At 47.2% G+C, this 19,432-nt stretch overlaps 2 protein-coding genes across 2 annotated transcripts in view; one reads left to right on the top strand and one right to left on the bottom strand.

The window, feature by feature from the left end:
- LOC127326849 (uncharacterized) overlaps positions 1 to 19,432 on the bottom strand; it is a 152,928-nt gene that overhangs the window by 33,307 nt on the left and 100,189 nt on the right. The gene's annotated exons all lie outside the window — the stretch shown is intronic.
- LOC127326780 (probable cytosolic oligopeptidase A) lies at positions 6,249 to 12,681 on the top strand. Its single transcript, XM_051353575.1, has 16 exons — positions 6,249 to 6,573; positions 6,669 to 6,960; positions 7,136 to 7,212; positions 7,337 to 7,480; positions 7,546 to 7,776; positions 7,868 to 7,958; positions 8,364 to 8,485; positions 8,722 to 8,829; positions 8,904 to 9,149; positions 9,413 to 9,558; positions 9,644 to 9,761; positions 11,217 to 11,376; positions 11,460 to 11,491; positions 11,572 to 11,637; positions 12,207 to 12,278; positions 12,405 to 12,681. Exons 1-16 carry the CDS (start codon positions 6,283 to 6,285, stop codon positions 12,483 to 12,485), a joined length of 2,277 nt encoding a protein of 758 aa, XP_051209535.1. The 5' UTR covers positions 6,249 to 6,282; the 3' UTR covers positions 12,486 to 12,681.

Below are 19,432 nucleotides of genomic sequence, written 5' to 3' on the forward strand. Positions count from 1 at the left end.
AGCGCGAAACTTTCCTTGAAAGACAAAACCGGCATAGCCAGTCCCCGAGTTTCGGGTTAAGCACGCAGTACTTAGCGCGAAACTTTCCTTGAAAGACAAAACCGGCATAGCCAGTCCCCGAGTTTCGGGTTAAGCACGCAGTACTTAGCGCGAAACTTTCCTTGAAAGACAAAACCGGCATAGCCAGCCCCCGAGTTTCGGGTTAAGCACGCAGTACTTAGCGCGAAACCGCGAGAAATCGGTATAACTCATTGTATACTTTGATTGTACAGGGCGCCTTCGACTCCCGGAAACAGCTGTTCGAGAAGCTGCTGTGGGAGCACCGGGACCTTTCTGAAGCCCACAGCAATTGCCAAGGTTGCATTGGATCTCCCAACGCGTAGCTGTCCGCCACCCGGATCACTTCTGCCAAGGTTGCCGGCATGCTTCTTTGCAACTTTTGCCACAGCGGTGAGCCTCTCCGGCACCCATTACAGAACCAAGCTATGGCCTGCGCTTCTATTACACCTTCACAAGAGTTTCTTGTATTATTCCACCGGGTCAGGTATTCCCGGTCTGTTTCGTTATCGCGCTGCTGGCACATGGCGAGCTGCTGCGGTCTGTTTGGCCTCCGGTACGTACTGGTGAAGTTGCTCACGAATGCTTCCTCGAAGTCAAGCCATCCGTTAATGCTTCCGGCTGGCAAATTGTTCAGCCAGATACGTGCCGGTCCTACCAGGAATGACGGTACGATTCTCACCGCCCAACGTCGGTTTCCTCCACCGGTTGCGGTTCCTCCGCCACCAGCGACGTATACTGCTGTGACGTAGTCAGCAAGCCAATCTTCCGGCTTAGTGGTGCCATCGTATGTCTTTGTGTCTCGGGGCAACTGAAAGTTGCGCACTGGTGGTTCCTCTCTCATGATCCGGGGGCCAAAGCACTTTGGGCCTGGTGGTCCCTCAGACTCGATCATTTCGGATAGATATACCCTGTCCAGCCTGTGCCTCGCATCCCGGTTTGGCAGACATCTTTCACCAACACGTTCCCCCAGTGGGTTCCGGTAAGCTCGTTCCATTCCGGAGTCGGCCTCATCGTACCGGTTCGGCACTGTGGCGTTACCCCTTTGGTATCTTGGTTGCATCTTGTCACCCGCGTACGCCGCTCTGGGCGCACAATAATTTTGCCCGGATTCGCCTCTTCCGGCATCATTTTTCCGGCATAGCCATTTTCGGCATATCTTGCCCCTTGGCTTTTTCTACCGGTATCATGTTGCCCGGCTTTTTGCTTTCCGGCTAGAACCGAATCGTACACAGTCATCTGCTGTACGTTCGCATCTTTTTCTTTTCTTATGTCCGGATGAGGGGACGAAGCCTGCCCATGCGATTTGCTTCCGGCATTTCTTGCCGAACGCATGGATTGGGATGCCGCTTTGTTATTGCGTGCCATCTCCGCATTTTGTGCCTCAACTGCATCAAGCAATTCTTTTACTCTAGCTTGCTGTTTTGCTAGAGCCTCACCGGTTAGAGATTTACATGCTTCTACTGCAGCCCTTGCAGCTTTTAGAGTTTTATCCGGACTGCTATACTTAGGTTTTTCTATCATGCTCAAAGATACCGACATGCTTTTTTCGGAAAGAACTTCCCGGCGCAGATCCTGATCTAAGTTACGACCTCTAAGCCGGTTCCCTGCAGCTCTAACAGGGTTCGCGCTAACGGAAGCAAAGCCATGGGCAGCGTTATACTCACGTAGGGTTAGGTTGAGCTCTTGCTGGGCCTTGGCGATGTCCGCAGCACCGGATAGCAGCGTGTGTCGCTGCGCCTCTAGTTCGGCCCGTGCCGCGGCAGGGTCGATGTTCTGCGCGATGGGCGTGGCCAACACGCTCATGGCCGCTTGCAACGGAGTCGCTGCCGGTGGTGCGGTAGATGTTCCGGCGACGATCTGGTCGCGCTCGGTCGGTGGCTTGGCCATGCGTGTGGATTTGGTCTGCCATGCGGTCTCCACAGCAGTTTCCTTGCCGGCGGCTCCTACATGAACCATCATTACCTGCACGCTGCCGGCGGCGCTGCCGGTGCGCTGCTCGCGAGTTGGTGAAGATCTTGGCGGGTCCGGCGCCACCAGCACCGGCGAGAGGTACTGGCGCTCCGGGACGGTGCCGAGGTAGACGCGGTGGCTGCCGAACTCCATGATGCGGCCGTTCTTGGGGAACTTACCGCCGTTGGCGAAGCAGCCCGCGTTGTCGTTGACGAAGTCCAACGAGCCGAGGCGCTGGACGAGCCCAGACACCACGCGCTCGCCGGAGATGGTGAGGAGGCCCGCCCGAATATGAACTCCAGCCAGCGCAGCTGCGTGCCCCACGGTGGGCGCCAACTATCGTCGTGGTGAACAGACAGATGCCATAGGATGGCTTAAGTTGGGGCCGAATGTGCGCTAGAGGATTCGGGGGAGGGTTTTGGTTACACAAGGGTGGATTCCGGATGAATACCGGTAACTTTATTGATGAACTTGGCCTTGGCCAGAGGTTGAAGAAGCACAGTACAGACCTAGCTCTGCTAGCTACTTGCTCTCTCCTGTGTTCTCTTTTCTCTCTAGAATGGAACCTCCCCCGCAGGGGTGTGCCCCCTCTCCTTATATAGGGGAGAGGTGGCTTACAAGGGAAGAAACCCTAATGGCATCTTTGACTAGACAAACTACTTTACAAAGCCACTTTGGCAGTGATGACTCCGGAATCTTCTTTATACAAGGGCTGGTGACGCCTACCGGTACCTTTTGCGTCATCCTCCGCTTTGGCGCCAGGGCTTCGATTAAAGCTGAACTGCTTCGCTCATCTTTGTCGCTTAGCCCTTGGGGAATCTTTGATTGCCCGTTGCCGTGTTACCAAGGAGAACATGCCGGACCCCCGGTAGCTTACCGTGGGTTCCGGAACCTTTGCCTTGGTGTTTGAAACCCTCTGGACTCCAGCACTCCGGCGTATCCCCTCTTGGGATACCGGTTCTCTCTGGCATACGCTTAGAAACATACCGGACTAAACTTTCAACCGGTACCGGAAGGATAAAAACATGGCATCCTTGCCATACTCTTTGTATACCGGGAGTCATCCCCCCGACATCCGCTCAATCGGCTTCAACCGCCAGAAAATTTGGGTACTTGGACAGCTCCACAAAGCATGCACACCAACAGTGTATGCTTCGGGATTAAACCCGAAATTCACGGTCAACCACTCCTTCAAACTGACTAACTCGCCATGTTTTTGGGTTTGAGAAATGCAACTCCTCATACTGAAACTCGCTCAGATCAGCTCCCATCGGAGTTGTTCGGACCGTGCCGTTACCGAAGTAAACAACGAATTTTACTCTATCTGACATATCTGCTCACCTATACAAATTACAGACTCGTCAAAAAAATCTAGCACCTACACTCAGTCTTAAATTAAAATCTAGCACATACTCTTCTAAATAAAGAATTTCTCACCGGTCCAGGTGTTCAGCACAGACTCTTTCATGTAATATGGAGAGACGAAAGAGATTGAGTCCATCCCTAGTTGTCTGGTAGCTGCCAACACATGGGAGCATGGAAGGTGAAGCAACTTCGGTTTGTTGCACGTGCACTCACACGATGGCCATTCTTCATTTCCAATTCTGACCTCATGTGTTCTCACCGCATTCACACAACCAAACTTGTCGGTAGGTAAGCGCACCTCAAACCTCCTTTCCTGATTACTGATGGCCAGAACAGTGTGTGACATACCCTTCTTCATCTTGACATCCATATATTCCATAATGGTCTTACAGTAAGGAGTGTTTGGATTTTCCAGCATATGACTCACACCCAACTGACGTCTCTCTTTGAAATAATTCATAGTGCCATATAAAATACCCTCCACAAGGGCTGTCAGCGGCAATGCCCTATTTCCCCTAAGCACGAAGTTGTATGATTCAGCTAGGTTGGTAGTCATCACACCATACCTAGCTCCATGTGTGTCATGCAGCAAAGACCACCTTTCTAATGGGTCGTGCTCTATCCACTTTGCAATTTTTTTAATCCGTCGTCCAGGCCTCCTTCTAGTATTGGGTGGGTCAAATCTAGGCAGGTCACATAGCCCAATAGGATCTAGCTCGGGGGCTTCCGGAACCTGTGTACCCTGTGCCACAGCTGCTGCATGAGCTGCTGCTAATGCAGCTCGCGCGGCTCTCCTGTGCCGCACATGGTCCTTAGTGAACTCATCCAGCTTGCCGCGGAGAAAAGTGTACTTGCATTCTTGATTCTGCTTGCACAACTTCTTGAACAGATTCATAAGACTCTTGCTCCTAAACTGCGAGAAGAAATTGCCCCCCAAGTGGCGCATGCACCACCTACTCTGCATATCCTGCCATGGCGTCTCTTCATCAGGTCCGGCTTCTTTCAGCGTCTTGATAGCCGCAAGTATACTTGCATGCCTGTTGTGGAGCACGCACACATTTGGGCGATCTTTCACTATCGATTTTTTAATCGCACGAAGAACCATAACCAGCTAGCGGTGTTCTCGCTCTCAACAAATGCAAATGCGAGATGCACAATTCTATTGTTGTCGTCCACTCCAATGGCTGTCGAGAATCGACCCACCTGCACTGCCCGATCGAGAAAAGTTCCATCTACACACATCACCGGACGACAATGCATGAAAGCCTCGATGCATATGCTGAATGCGAAAAACACCCTGTGCAGAACCCTGACATTAGGGAACTCTGGTATCACAAAGTCTTGTATGTCCACATGGGTGCCCGGATTCCGGTCCTTCAATGTCTGGAGGAGACGGATGACACCGTCATAAGCATCATAGAAGGTCCCGAATCTGTTCTCCAGTGCCGTTTGTTTAGCCCTCCATGCCTTGCCATATGAAATTTCATACTTATATTGAAGGTGAACTCTTTTCTGGATGGCTTTAACCCCCATCGCCGTATTCTCTACAATCTCCTTGTAGAACAGGCGAGCAAGCAGAGTGGATGTAAGGTTTCGGTGATCCTTCAGCATACTCTTAAGGACACAGGTGTGCGGCACGAAGTCGCTCACAACCCATGTTGTGTCATACTTCGGATAGTACCCATGCACCCTTGATGGACATCTAGCATTGTTGCAGACCACTGTCAAGAATTTCTGACTTGAAATGGTGGTTCTGAATACCCTTTGCGTGTTCATTGCCCACTGAGTGATTGCTTCATGCAGATGTCTCTTGTCAGCATATCTAGCACCAATTGAGATGGTGTTCATGCTGTACTCCCAGGCAGAATCATGCCGATCATCCACTATCATTGCCTCCGACAAATCATGGTTCCAAGAAGAGGGGATCGGATCCTCCTCCTCGTTGTCATCTGAATTATCGGATCCACCGGATTCATCTGAGTCAAGCTCATCGTCCACTCCATCCTCGTCTTCCTCGTCCATCATGTTCTGCATCTGGTCTTCTTCTTGATCCTCGCTTTGAAGCTCGACACTACCATCATGACCACAAGCTGCATGGCTACTCTGCCCGGATTGGAAACTGCTGCTAACTTTGACTGCTCTGGCCTGGATGGAACTCACCCTCACCTTCCTGGGAATTCACCTCCTCCGCCTCGGGAAGCATTAAGGCGATGGGGTGAGTTCCCCTGCGCTCGCACGCTTCTAACCAGTGCACCCACTGAGAGGTTCGCTCAATCAGCTTCAACCGCCAGAAAATTTGGGTACTTGAACAGCTCCACAAAGCATGCACACCAACAGTGTATGCTTCGGGATTAAGCCCGAAATTCACGGTCAACCACTCCTTCAAACTGACTAACTCGCCATGTTTTTGGGTTTGACAAATGCAACTCCTCATACTGAAACTCGCTCAGATCAGCTCCCATCAGAGTTGTTCGGACCGTGCCGTTACCGAAGTAAACAACGAATTTTACTCCATCTGACATATCTGCTCACCTATACAAATTACAGACTCGTCAAAAAAATCTAGCACCTACACTCAGTCTTAAATTAAAATCTAGCACATACTCTTCTAAATAAAGAATTTCTACCGGTACCTATTTCAGTAACTAATCTGCGAAGCTAACGAACGCAACATGCATGATTATACTATCTAATATCAGGAATTAGGGTTTACCCTTGAAGCGTGCCAAACACCTCCGTTAGCAGCTCAGCTCCTCCACCACGCAGCAGCTGCACCACCACGAAGCAGCTGCAGCAGCACCACAGGATAGAAGAAGAAGATAATAATACCTCTGGCAGTCGGAGGGAGGCCCATGATAATAATACCTCTGTCAGCGCAGCCCCATCTTCTTCCTCGTGGTCGCGGCCATGCTCCCCATCATCATCTCCTCCTCCGTGTCCCGCCTCCTCGTCCCCGCGCTCGCTAGCCCTTCTCCTAGCCGAGCGGCCAACCGCCTCCTCCTCCTCTCCGTCCTCCCTTCCTCCTCCCCGCTCCGCGCCTTCTGCCCCCTCCCACGCCCCTCCGCCCGCGCCACCTGCTCCGCCGCCATGGCGGAAGCCGCCGACAACCCGCTCCTCGCCGACTTCGACTTCCCGCCATTCGACGCCGTCCAGCCCGCCCACGTCCGCCCCGGGATCCGCGCCCTCCTCGCCCGCCTCGTAAGTCGTAACCCCACCACTCGATCGCTTTTGCCGCGCTGGCTCCATCGTCCGGATCTGACTCCATCGATCGCTCCTTCTCCTTCTGCCTGCAGGAGGCCGAGCTGGAGGCGCTCGAGAAGGGCGTGGAGCCGGTCTGGGCCAAGCTCGTCGTCCCGCTCGAGCGCATCACCGACAGCCTCGACGTCGTATGGAACGTCGTCGACCACCTCAAGGCCGTCAAGGACTCGCCAGACCTCCGCGCAGCGGTAGAGGACGTGCAGCCAGACAAGGTCAAGTTCTATCTCAGGCTGGGCCAGAGCAAGCCCATATACCAAGCCTTCAACGCCATCAGGAACTCTTCGGAATGGGACAGCCTCAGCGATGCTCGCAAGCGTGTCGTACAAGGTAACAACCTTCCCAATCGTTGGTTGCTATTGCCTCTTACTACTTTCTTTCTTTCTTTCTTTCTTTCTTTCTTTCTTTCTAAGGGCCCACATCAGTCTTTTCCTGTTTCACTGTGCATGCATGTTATGTTTGCATTTTCGCTTCCTAATAGCGCTCTTCTTCCTTTTCTCACCAGGCCAAATAAAAGATGCTGTTCTTGGTGGAGTCGCACTCGAGGATGAACAGAGGGAAAAGTTTAATCACATCCAGCAAGTAGGTTCTTTCTTCTTATCAGATGTTGGCACATTCTATTTGGTTGGTGTAGCTTATTTTTGTTGTTCAGTTTTTGCTGACGCATGCCAGCTAATCAAGTGCTCAATTTATTTATTTATTTCAGGAGCTTGAAAAGCTCACAGAGAAGTTCAGTGAAAATGTGCTAGATGCAACAAAGAAGTTTGAGAAATTGATTACTGATAAGAAACAAATCGATGGCTTGCCTGCTTCAGCCCTCGGCTTAGCAGCGCAAACTGCCGTGTCAAAGGTGTGCGCTATCAAGTATCATCATTCTCCCCCATGGTTTTGTATGCTGACAGGAATTTTTTTTAGGGTCATGAAAATGCTACAGCTGACAATGGACCTTGGGTCATTACACTGGATGCACCGAGCTTTTCAGCAGTTATGCAACATGCGAAGAACAGAGCTCTGCGTGAAGAGGTTTATCGTGCCTATCTGACCCGTGCCTCGAGTGGAGATCTTGATAACACCGATATCATAACTCAGATCCTAAAGTTGAGGCTAGAGAAGGCTAAACTACTTGGCTACAAGAACTACGCTGAGGTGTGCACGCTTACCCTTCTTCCCCCACTGCTTTTCATTTAAAACAGTGCCAACTACTATTGTGTTTTAGCTAACGATGCCAATCATCAAGGTAAGCTTGGCTCGGAAAATGGCGACTGTTGACCGGGTGCAAGAGCTTCTTGAGAAAATCCGGGCTGCTTCTTGGGATCATGCTGTTCAAGGTACAACCAGCCGAGTTGTTCTCTTTGATATTATACATCACAGATTAATAACATCCTGTTTGTAGCCAGAGTTCCAATTTTTTTTTGCCTATTTTATTACAATCTTGTAGACATGTAGCAGCCAAAGGTACAGTTTGGATGGCTATTATGTTATTTATGTTTCAGGCTGTGTTTGGCAGTTCTGCCAGTAGCACTATGTCTAATTTGACCTGTCATCAAATATTTTCTCATACAAAAGAAGACTTGAAATAAAATGTTATTAAGCACCCAAACAAAAGGAGCAACTATCCGTCAATACTATACCTCCGTCATCGAATATTTTCAAATTTATCTTTTTTTTTATTAAGACTAAAGGAATAGACTGCAATGTCACAAATATCGTAATTGCTGCTTTTTATAATGCAGATATGGAAGACCTGAAAGCCTTTGTGAAGGATTCTGGTTCTGCAGAAGCCAATGATCTGGCAAACTGGGACCTTAACTTCTGGAGTGAACGACTACGAGAATCTAAATATGACATCGATGAGGTTGTTTCTTCACTTCACAAGAAGCATATTTCAATTTTTTTTGGTTGCAAGTCGATAGGTTTCTCTTTAGTCTGCCTGCGGAACTGTTTTGACTACATTTCTTTGCGTACAATTTCTATTGCTAAACCTTATCCAATATATATTTTCTGAATTAAACTTACTCTGCTAGAAAGAAAATACTGCACATCATGATGATATTACACTGAGCTGACTTAGTGCTGGTACTGCCATTGCAGGAATCACTGCGTCCTTACTTTGCCCTACCCAAGGTTATGGATGGCCTCTTCAGTCTTGCAAATAAGCTATTTGGTATAAACGTTGAACCTGCAGATGGATTAGCTCCTGTAAGTAGTATCCACTCAATTCGATTAACACAAGTAAAATGTCCTGCAAATGTGACCAGTGACTATCTTTTCAGGTTTGGAATAGCGATGTCAAATTTTATTGTGTCAAGGATTCTTCCAATAGTCCTGTTGCTTACTTTTACTTCGATCCATATTCAAGACCATCTGAAAAACGTGGTGGGGCTTGGATGAATGTGGTTTTTTCTCGTAGTCGCGTGCTCGCTCGCAATGGATCGTCTGTAAGGCTGCCTGTTGCCCATATGGTGTGTAATCAGATGCCACCAGTTGGCGATAAGCCCAGTCTTATGACCTTCCGTGAGGTAAGCAATACACTCGTATGGTATATTATTCTGGATATTCTTAACAAGTAAATAACCACTCTATTACATGTTCTAAAACGTGATAATATGTTCTAACAAGTAAATAACCACTCTATTATTCTGGATAGCATGTATCTAGACGCGGTTAGTGTGTAGATACACGCAAATCTAGACAAATCTGCGACACTTATTATAGAACGGCGGTTGTACATATTCAATCCAAGGCACAGTAAGAACTTGTTTACTCCACATGGTTTCTGCAGGTTGAAACTGTGTTCCATGAGTTTGGTCATGCGCTGCAGCATATGCTTACCACACAAGATGAAGCCTTTGTTGCTGGTATCAGTGGGATAGAGTGGGATGCTGTAGAGTTACCCTCTCAATTCATGGAAAACTGGTGCTATCACAAGTATGATGGATCTATCTTGTGTGGTCTATAGCTTGAATCTTGCCTGATTCTGGAAAATTAATAAATTGCTGCATTGCTGTAACAGGGAGACTCTTTTGAGCATCGCAAAGCATTATGAAACCGGTGAAGTTCTTCCAGAGGAAATTTATGCTAAGCTTGTGGCTGCAAAGAATTTCCGTGCTGGCTCCTTCAGTCTCCGTCAGGTATGTTGGCTCGGTTTCTCATGCTTTCATATGTTCTGATCATCATTTGGTACTGTCAGGTAATGATTACATTACATGCTGTACTCCCAACTAATATGGAGTGGAGGGAGTACATATTAGTATGCAGTAAAGTATATTGCACTATATGTCCTTAAACTTGTTTGGTCAGGTCAAACAGGTCCATGAACTTGATAACTGGACATATAACCACTCAGATATACGTGCCCAGATTTACTTGGTGGGAGAAAAAGGTTTATGGCTGGAGAACTGTTGTTTGTAAGAAAGGTGACATGTTTTTGAAGCCATCGACCTTCATTCTCCCCTCTGCAACTGTTTCCAGGGGATATTTATCTTTTAGACATACTAGTTGAATGCCAGTGCGGTGCTACGGCCTCTTTTTTTTTCTCACAATGTGTCAATACAATATTTATAAAAATTCACGTGTATCAAAAAGATAACCACAAGATATAAAAAAAACTCATAAGATTATAACCCGTCTGAAGTATATTTTGACAACCATTATATTTGACATCGTTTGAATATGAAATAAGTACTCCACTAACTATTTTATATTAAAAAAATGTCCTCCTCGATGCTCCTTAGAGTATGTCGTACAATGTATGGAATATTTTCTCGTGCTTCACTTTTATGGTAGTTGAGCAAGCGTACCAAAAAATTCTTCCTCGGGTCGATAACATTCTGCACAACAACACTTGTCATTAGCATGTATAATTTTAGTGAAAAAATAGGAAGTGCAACGTAGAATGCCCACCATGCATATTGGATGAACCACCTCTTTACCATTCCATGAGAGCATAATATAAAAAATAAAATAACTAGACACATTCCTGTAGATAAATGTCTCGTCATTATCTTAATTATTGAAGAAAGTAAAACATATGGGTTTTTATTTTAGAGGTACTCACATGCTTGAACTTTGCGGAATACCAGCTGGTGACCTGCGTGGCCAGAAAAATATATCGGCATCCCAACCAGGTTGTGCTAATGCAAGTGCGTCGCTTAGGCAGATTGCAATTCTTTGTAAGATCAATTGCATGTGGTGCGATCGAACCATTTTACTCTCCGGCGATGGCGGCACAGAAAAAGGATCAATAACAGACACCACTCACATGTCCAGATTTACTTGATGGGAGAAAAAGGTTTATGGCTGGAAAACTGTTGTTTGTAAGAAAGGTGGCATGTTGTATGCACATGTTTTTGAAGCCATCTACCTTCATTCTCCCCTCTGCAACTGTTTCCAGGGGATATTTATCTTTTAGACATATTTTTAACCACTGACACATGTTTGAGGAACTGTCACATGATCGAGTGATTCCCTACTTGTCTTAAAAGCAATGGGAGAATAGCATTCTAACATAAACATACGAATCCCGTGATCTAATCTGTTTTTCCTTACTATTTGTTGTTACTGATCTTTGTCATGTTTCTCTGCAGATACGTTTCGCTAGTGTAGATATGGAGCTGCATACGACTTATGATCCCAGTGGACCAGTGTCCGTGTATGATGTTGACCGGAAAGTTGCAGAACGAACCCAAGTTCTTGCTCCTCTGCCGGAGGACAGATTCCTGTGTGGATTTAGCCATATTTTTGCAGGTTAGCCACGGTTTAACTAACATGTAAATTCATCCAATTCATCATGTATTTCACTCTTCATTTACACCATGTACTATGTGCAGGTGGCTATGCAGCAGGGTACTACAGTTACAAGGTAAATTATCATCGCAGTACTGAGTATCCCTTTGACATGACATGCAAACACGACTAATGTATCTTTTCATGTCCTCACAGTGGGCTGAAGTGTTATCAGCTGATGCATTCTCAGCATTTGAAGATGCTGGTCTGGACAATGAGAAGGTACGTTTTGACGGACACCGTCTGATGATTTCGCCACATCTAATTTTATGTTGCTTCCATGATTGCCAAACAAATACGGACAAGACGTTTTTGCACCCGGGAGCATATGCTCCTGTTTTTTGAAAAAAAACATTTAAACATAGTTAAAAATGTAAAAAAAAATTGAACAAAAAATTGACGTGTACATCTCGATATTATATGTGCTCATAACGTCGTTTCGCGGAAAACCAACATTTTTTGTGTTGTGTGCAAAAAAGACAAATTTTGGTGCTTAAAAAAAGCTTTTCACAAGACATTTCTTTATCTTTTTCGCACAGGACACTAAAATGTCAATTTTCTGCGAAACTTGGCGTGCATACATATAATGTCGACATATACGCGCCAAAATTTTGTTCAGATTTTTTTGACATTTTGAAATGTTTTCTCGGGTACCAGGAGCATATGCTCCCAAGTTCAAAATTGGTTTTCTGAACAAATACATACTCCTTAGTATATTTATAAAATGAGATTGACGCTAGCAATGTTTGTCTTGCCTAATTTTCTATACTGATGAATGCCTGTCCGTATAGGCAATCGAGGAAACCGGGAGACGGTTCAGGGACACAGTTCTTGCACTCGGAGGTGGAAAGTCTCCGCTTGAGGTTAGGCCTCTTACTACACTACATTGCTAGTCTCTGATTTGCTGGAAGACACACTACTAATGCTGCAAATTTGTTAGTCTCTGATTTGCTGGAAGACACACTACTGACCCTGGAACATATTTGTAGGTTTTTGTTTCTTTCCGAGGCCGGGAGCCCTCGCCTGAACCGCTGCTCAGGCACAACGGACTGCTGCCTGTTGCTGCATAGTCATTCCTTATTTTTTTTTCGTACTTTGCATCCTGATGATATAATGTAGAGTACTTCGCCTGTTGCTGAACAATTGTCGGAATTTTTCTGCTGCCTATTTCACTACTAGTTTGCATGTCACCCTATTTTAGATTGTGAGATCCGTGCAAGAGTTCATATTTTTTTTAAACTTAATAATTCAAGTTTTTTGTGCCAAGTGGTCGAACTGATTGATACAGCTCGGTGAATATTTATACATTTGTATAATAAAAAAAATGCAAAATGACCAGGGAGCATTCAGTTCTCCATCAAAGAAAGACAATGTGATACTAGGCACGGACGGATTATTATAGTTATCTTGACATTCCTCAAATAAGTACAAATCATTCTGTAGAATCGGCCAACACTCAACTGGGTTCCATCTGTTCGTCCTGGCGATCTAACTCCCAACACACTGACCGCCACAACCTACAGCAGTATTAAGTCATGGACCAACAGCCTGATCTGTGTATCTAGCTCTCATGACGGCCATGAAGCATGGCGAAGCCAGAGTTGCAGGAATGCATTTTTTTTTGCGAAACACAGTACAGACGTAGACGCTCACATATACGCATATATACTCACCCCTATGAACGTACGTACGCATACCGTACCCCTATGAGCACCTCCGAGAGACTGCGTCCAAGAAACTTCATCCGACGGGTCTTGAGATTGATGAAGTTACCATAGGCGTCTCGCTGTCGACGGAAACGTCGCCTCCCACTGAAGAATATTCCACCTTTTTTAATGAGACACCAAAGTGTTAAACCTGTGATTTGAACTCTGGTGGGCTGGGGGTGCCACTGCCCGCCTAACCACCCAACCACACGGATTGCATCTGCCTCGGCTCGATGAACGTTTTTCCTCTAGCGCAGGAGACAAAATAGGGACGTCTCAGATTGATAGGCTCGTCACGTTACAAGATTGTGAGATCCGTGCAAGAGTTAATTTTTTTAACTTAATCAATGGGATTCCTGATAAAAAAAATCCCAATTCAGAGTTTGTTTACAACTTTTTTGTACTAAGTAATCGAGCTAAATGATACAACTGAAATCATTTTGTAAAATCGACCAAGACTCAACTGTGTTCCACCCCCGTGATCTAACTACAACACACTGACCGCCACAACCTAAAACAGTATTAAGTCATGACCAATGACAAATTTTTTTTTTAAATTTGAATTGGCTTAGCTGCTTATCTAACTCCCACGACGGCCATGACCCACGGTGAAGCGAGACGAACTTGCAGGGAAGGCAGCGGCCTTGGCTCGATGAACTTTTTCTCTCGCGCAGGAGACAAAATAGGAACGTTTCAAATCAATTAGCTCATCACGTTACTGTCAGCGACCCTGAAGCGCCTGAAGTACCTGAAGCAAGCGTCGCCGACAGCAACAAGGACGCCGCGCCAAGCCCAAGCAACGAAAGGCCCAAGAGGACGAAGCAGGCCTCGAAACGCTATGCCGGGAAGGAATGGGCCCGTTAAGCTGGTACCAGACGAGACGGTTATTTAGGGAGAGGAAAGCTAGTCTGAGGAGGTTATATTGTAATTGATTAGATGAACCGGCTGTGCCGGAGAATATGCACGGGGGTGGTTGGGAGGATAATCGAGCAACACCAAATATTCTGTGAGATCTGTGTGTTTCCTGTGTTGAATTGCATCGATCCGTAGCTAGGTGCTTACAATTGGTATCAGAGACACTACGATCCAGATCTGGAGTTCCCCACCCACTCACACGCCACGCGTTTCTCGTCTCGCCGTCGATTGGAGGTCATGGAGGACCTATCGCCGGAGTCCAGGGCTCTCTACGAGCTCCTGAAGGCCGACACCGCGGAGGAGTACGAGCGGCGCTTCATCCACTACAAGAAGGAAGTCCTCGACGCGTTCCAGCCGTTCGTCGTCGACACGCGCGCCCAGCTCAAGAGCGTCGATGCGGGTATGGCAAATCTCTCCTCAGATCTCGCGGGCGTCAAGGGGCAACTGGGCCAGGAACTCGATGCTGTCCGCACCACTCTCAGCTCGGAGATCGCCCAGCTCGCGGCTTCGATCGAGGGCCTCGCGCGCCCTGATGCGCGGGGTGTGGCGCATGATCCGTCCGCCTCACAAACTCGGGAGACGGAAGGAGGCACCGCCGGCCCGGATGGGCGCCGCTGGATCAACAACGCCCGGGGGACGACATGTGGTGTTCACATGTCTCCTCCGGGAGGAGGTACGCATAATCACCACACCCTTCCCAGTTCATCTCCGGATTCGACCAAATTCCGTGGAACTGATATCGCTAATGGACCGCGTGTCGATTTGCCACAATTTGACGGCTCCAACCCGAAATTGTGGCAACGTCGATGTGAGGATTATTTCCAGCGATGGTTGACGCCGGCATCGGAGTGGGTCTGTTATGCATCTGATCAGTTCGTCGGCGCTGCGGCTACCTGGTTGGAGTCCTACCTCCACCAACATCGGCAGCCGGTTTGGTCTGAATTTGTAGCAGCAGTCATGACCAGGTTCTGTCGCAACCAACACACCATTCTGGTGAGGAGACTTATTCACATCTCTCAGACTACTACCGTTGAGGACTATGTCTCCCAGTTCTCTGCATTGATGGATCAGATAGCAGCGTATGAATTAAATCCTGACCCTGTCCACTACACCACCAAGTTTATTGACGGATTGCAGCCAGGGGTTCGAATTCTCGTTGCCATTCAGCAACCTCGTGACCTTGATACAACTTATTCACTTGCCTTGCTTTATGAAGAACTTGGTGAAGAGTGTGGTCCTCCTTTGTCTCCTGCTCCACAGCATGTGCCAATTCGCCGTAATTATCAGTCCCCGGTCACAACTACACCGCCGCCCCCTCCACCTCCTGCTCGTTGGGTGTCTCAGAAGGTTGAGGAGAAGAGACAGGCAGAGAATCAACGTTCTGCAGCTGATGATAAATGGCAGAGCCTCAGGGCGTATAGGAGGTCGAAGAATCTCTGTTTTACCTGTGGCGAGAAGTACCACCGAGAGCACAGGTGCAAAAATGCTGTTCAGTTGCATGTCGTTCAGGAAATGGTGGAATACATGCAGTCATTGGACCCGGAGGAGCCAGATGCCGTTGCACCGGAAGAGCAGGAGCCTGATCCACACCTGATGATGCTGTCTGTAGCTGCTCTCAACACGGCTGTGGTTGGCCCCAAGACAATGTTGCTGAAAGTTCACATACAAGACCAGGAGTTCTTATTCTTAGTGGATTCAGGAAGCTCTTCTTGCTTCATTGATAGCAACAAAGCTCAAGCTCTGACAGGGAGTGTTCCATTGACAAATTCATTCCAAGTGAAGGTGGCAGGTGGTGCGTTACTTCCCTGTTCTCAATATTTTCCTAACCTCACTTGGGCAGCTGGTGGGATGGAATTCAGCGATGATTTCAAGGTCTTGGATCTTGGCAGCTATGATGGAATTATCGGCCTGGATTGGTTGGGAAAGTATAGCCCTATGGTAACTCACTGGGATCAGGGCTGGATTGCAGTACCTAAGGAAGGACAATTAGTGGTTTTGCAAGGAGAGGGAGCACAGTTTTGCATACACGCCTTGGTGGAATTAAATTTGATTCATGAAGCGGCTGAAGATGACCCTCCTCCACATCCACCTGAAGTACAAGCCTTGTTGGAACAATTTAGTTCTGTGTTTGCTGCTCCAAAAGGTCTGCCACCGCGTCGGCACTATGATCACCATATTCCCCTAGTTCCAGGCGCTAGGCCAATTTCTATGCGACCTTATCGTGTTGTTCCTGATTTGAAATCAGAGTTTGAGAGGCAAATTCAGGAGTTACTTGAACAGGGTGTGATTCAACCAAGCAAAAGCCCCTTTGGTTCACCAGTGATATTAGTCAAAAAAGGTGATAACACTTGGCGTCTCGTAGTGGATTACAGGCATCTCAATGCTCTAACAGTAAAGGGCAAGTACCCATTGCCAGTTATTGATGAGTTGCTTGACGAGCTCGCGGGCTCCCGATGGTTCTCGAAGCTTGACCTTAAGGCAGGTTACCACCAGATCCGTCTTGCTCCAGGGGAGGAACCCAAAACGGCATTCCAGACACACAATGGCCACTATGAATTTCGCGTTATGGCCTTTGGTTTGACAGGAGCTCCAGCTACCTTCCAGCACGCCATGAATGTAACTTTGGCATCGGTTCTTCGTAAATTTGCTCTCGTATTCTTTGATGATATCTTGATCTATAGCCGCACCTATTCTGATCACATGGAGCACTTGCAGTCAGTCTTGGAAATTCTGCAGAAAGATCAGTGGCAGGTCAAACTTTCTAAATGTGCCTTTGCACAAGAGAGGATAGCTTATTTGGGTCATGTTATCTCTGCTGATGGGGTTGCCACGGATGCTACCAAAATCCAGTCAGTAGAATCTTGGCCGACTCCAACTAACCAGAAGGAATTGAGGGGGTTCTTGGGTCTCACTGGTTATTATAGGAAATTCATTAAACATCATGCTATTATTAGCCAGCCTCTTACAAATTTGCTCAAGAAAGGAGTTCTGTTTGTTTGGACAGTGGATACTGAGATAGCCTTCTTGACCTTGAAGCATGCCTTAGTAACAGCTCCTGTTCTGGCCTTGCCCAGGTTTGATGACCAATTTGTTATTGATACTGATGCATGTGATGTAGGCATTGGAGCAGTCTTGTCACAGAATGGGCACCCTCTTGCTTATGTTAGTCGTTCCTTGGGTCCGAGGAACAGGGGCTTGTCAGTATATGAGAAGGAGTACTTGGCAATTTTGTTGGCTGTTCAACAATGGAGACCATACTTGCAAATTGGTGAGTTTATTATCAGAACTGACCACAAGAGCTTATCTCACTTAACTGATCAGAGGCTTCATACCGAATGGCAACGAAAAGCTCTTACCAAGCTTATGGGGCTCCAATACAAGGTCGTCTACAAGAAAGGGATTCTCAATGGTGCCGCTGATGCTCTGTCTCGGAAACCTACCCACAGCTCGCAGATCATGGCAGTAACTGATGGGATTCGTAGCATAGAAAACAAAAAAATTCCTACCGCAAGAACGCAATCCAAGCCAAGATGCAATCTAGAAGACGGTAGCAACGAGGGGATGAACGAGACTAACCCTTGAAGAGTTCCAAAGCCTACGAGATTAGATCTCGTTGTTGCAGAAGATGATCACTTGCCGCTTTCAAAAGTGCGTAGAAGATCTTGACGGTGCCACAATCGGGCATCACCTCCGTACTCGGTCACACGTTCGGTGTTGATGAAGACGACGTCCTTCTCCCCGTTCCAGCGAGTAGCGGAAGTAGTAGATCCTCCTTGGAATCCCGGCAGCACGACGGCGTGGTGGCGGTGTCGATGGAGATCTCCGGCGGAGCTTCGCTAAGCGTATGCGGGAGAGGTGGTGGAGGAGAGGCGGCTAGGGTTTGGGAGAGGGGGGCGCCGGCCACTATGGGGTGCGGCCAACCAGGGCTTGAGGTGGCCGGCCCCCTCCCCTTGTCCCTCTTTTTATAGGTGGAACCCCCAAGAGTTGATCTACAAGTCTTCGAATAAGACCCCAAACCAAAACCTTCCATGTGTAGGGAAACCTACCCAAGGTGGGATTCCCACTCAAGGTGGGATTCCCACCTTTCCTTGGAGGGGGGTGGCCGGCCACCTTGGTGGAGTCCACCTGGGACTCCACCCCCTTAGGGTTGGCCGGCCATGCTAGGTGGAGTCCCTTCGGGACTCCGCCTTCCATAGTGATTTCTTCCGGACTTTTCTAGAACCTTCTAGAACATTCCATAAATGCACCGGATCATTTTCAAACTTATAAAATGACTTCCTATATATGAATCTTATTCTCCGGACCATTCCGGAACTCCTCGTGATGTCCTGGATCCCATCCGAGACTCCGAACAAAACTTCGAACTCCATTCCATATTCCATATCTACTCAAACGACATCAAACCTTAAGTGTGTCACCCTACGGTTCGCGAACTATGCAGACATGGTTGAGACTTCTCTCCGACCAATAACCAATAGCGGGATCTGGAGATCCATAATGGCTCCCACATATTCAACGATGACTTAGTGATCGAATGAACCATTTACATACGATACCGATTCCCTTTGTCACGCGATATTTTACTTGTCCGAGGTTTGATCATCGGTATCTCTATACCTTGTTCAACCTCGTCTCCTGACAAGTACTCTTTACTCGTACCGTGGTATGTGGTCTCTTATGAACCATTCATATGCTTGCAAGCTAATTAGACGACATTCCACCGAGAGGGCCCAGAGTATATCTATCCGTCATCGGGATGGACAAATCCCACTGTTGATCCATATGCCTCAACTCATACTTTCCGAATACCTAATCCCACCTTTATAACCACCCATTTACGCAGTGGCGTTTGATGTAATCAAAGTACCCTTCCGGCATAAGTGATTTATATGTTCTCATGGTCGAAAGGACTAGGTAACTATGTATCGAAAGCTTATAGCAAATGAACTTAATGACGTGATCTTATGCTACGCTTAATTGGGTGTGTCCATTACATCATTCATCAATGACATAACCTTGTTATTAATAACATCCAATGTTAATGATCATGAAACGATGATCATCTATTAATCAACAAGCTAGTTATACAAGAGGCTTACTAGGGACTCCTTGTTGTTCACATAACACACATGTATCAATGTTTCGGTTAATACAATTATAGCATGGTATGTAAACATTTATCATAAACACAAAGATATATAATAACCATTTTATTATTGCCTCTTGGGCATATCTCCAACAGTCTCCCACTTGCACTAGAGTCAATAATCTAGATTACATTGTAAGGTACCTAACACCCATGGCATTCTGGTGTTGGTCATGCTTTGCCCTAGGGAGAGCTTTAGTCAACGGATCTGCCACATTCAGATCAGTGTGTACTTTGCAAATCTTTACTT

The sequence above is a fragment of the Lolium perenne genome, chromosome 6 (genome assembly GCF_019359855.2).
Source record: "Lolium perenne isolate Kyuss_39 chromosome 6, Kyuss_2.0, whole genome shotgun sequence".
NCBI classification, from domain to species: domain Eukaryota; kingdom Viridiplantae; phylum Streptophyta; class Magnoliopsida; order Poales; family Poaceae; genus Lolium; species Lolium perenne.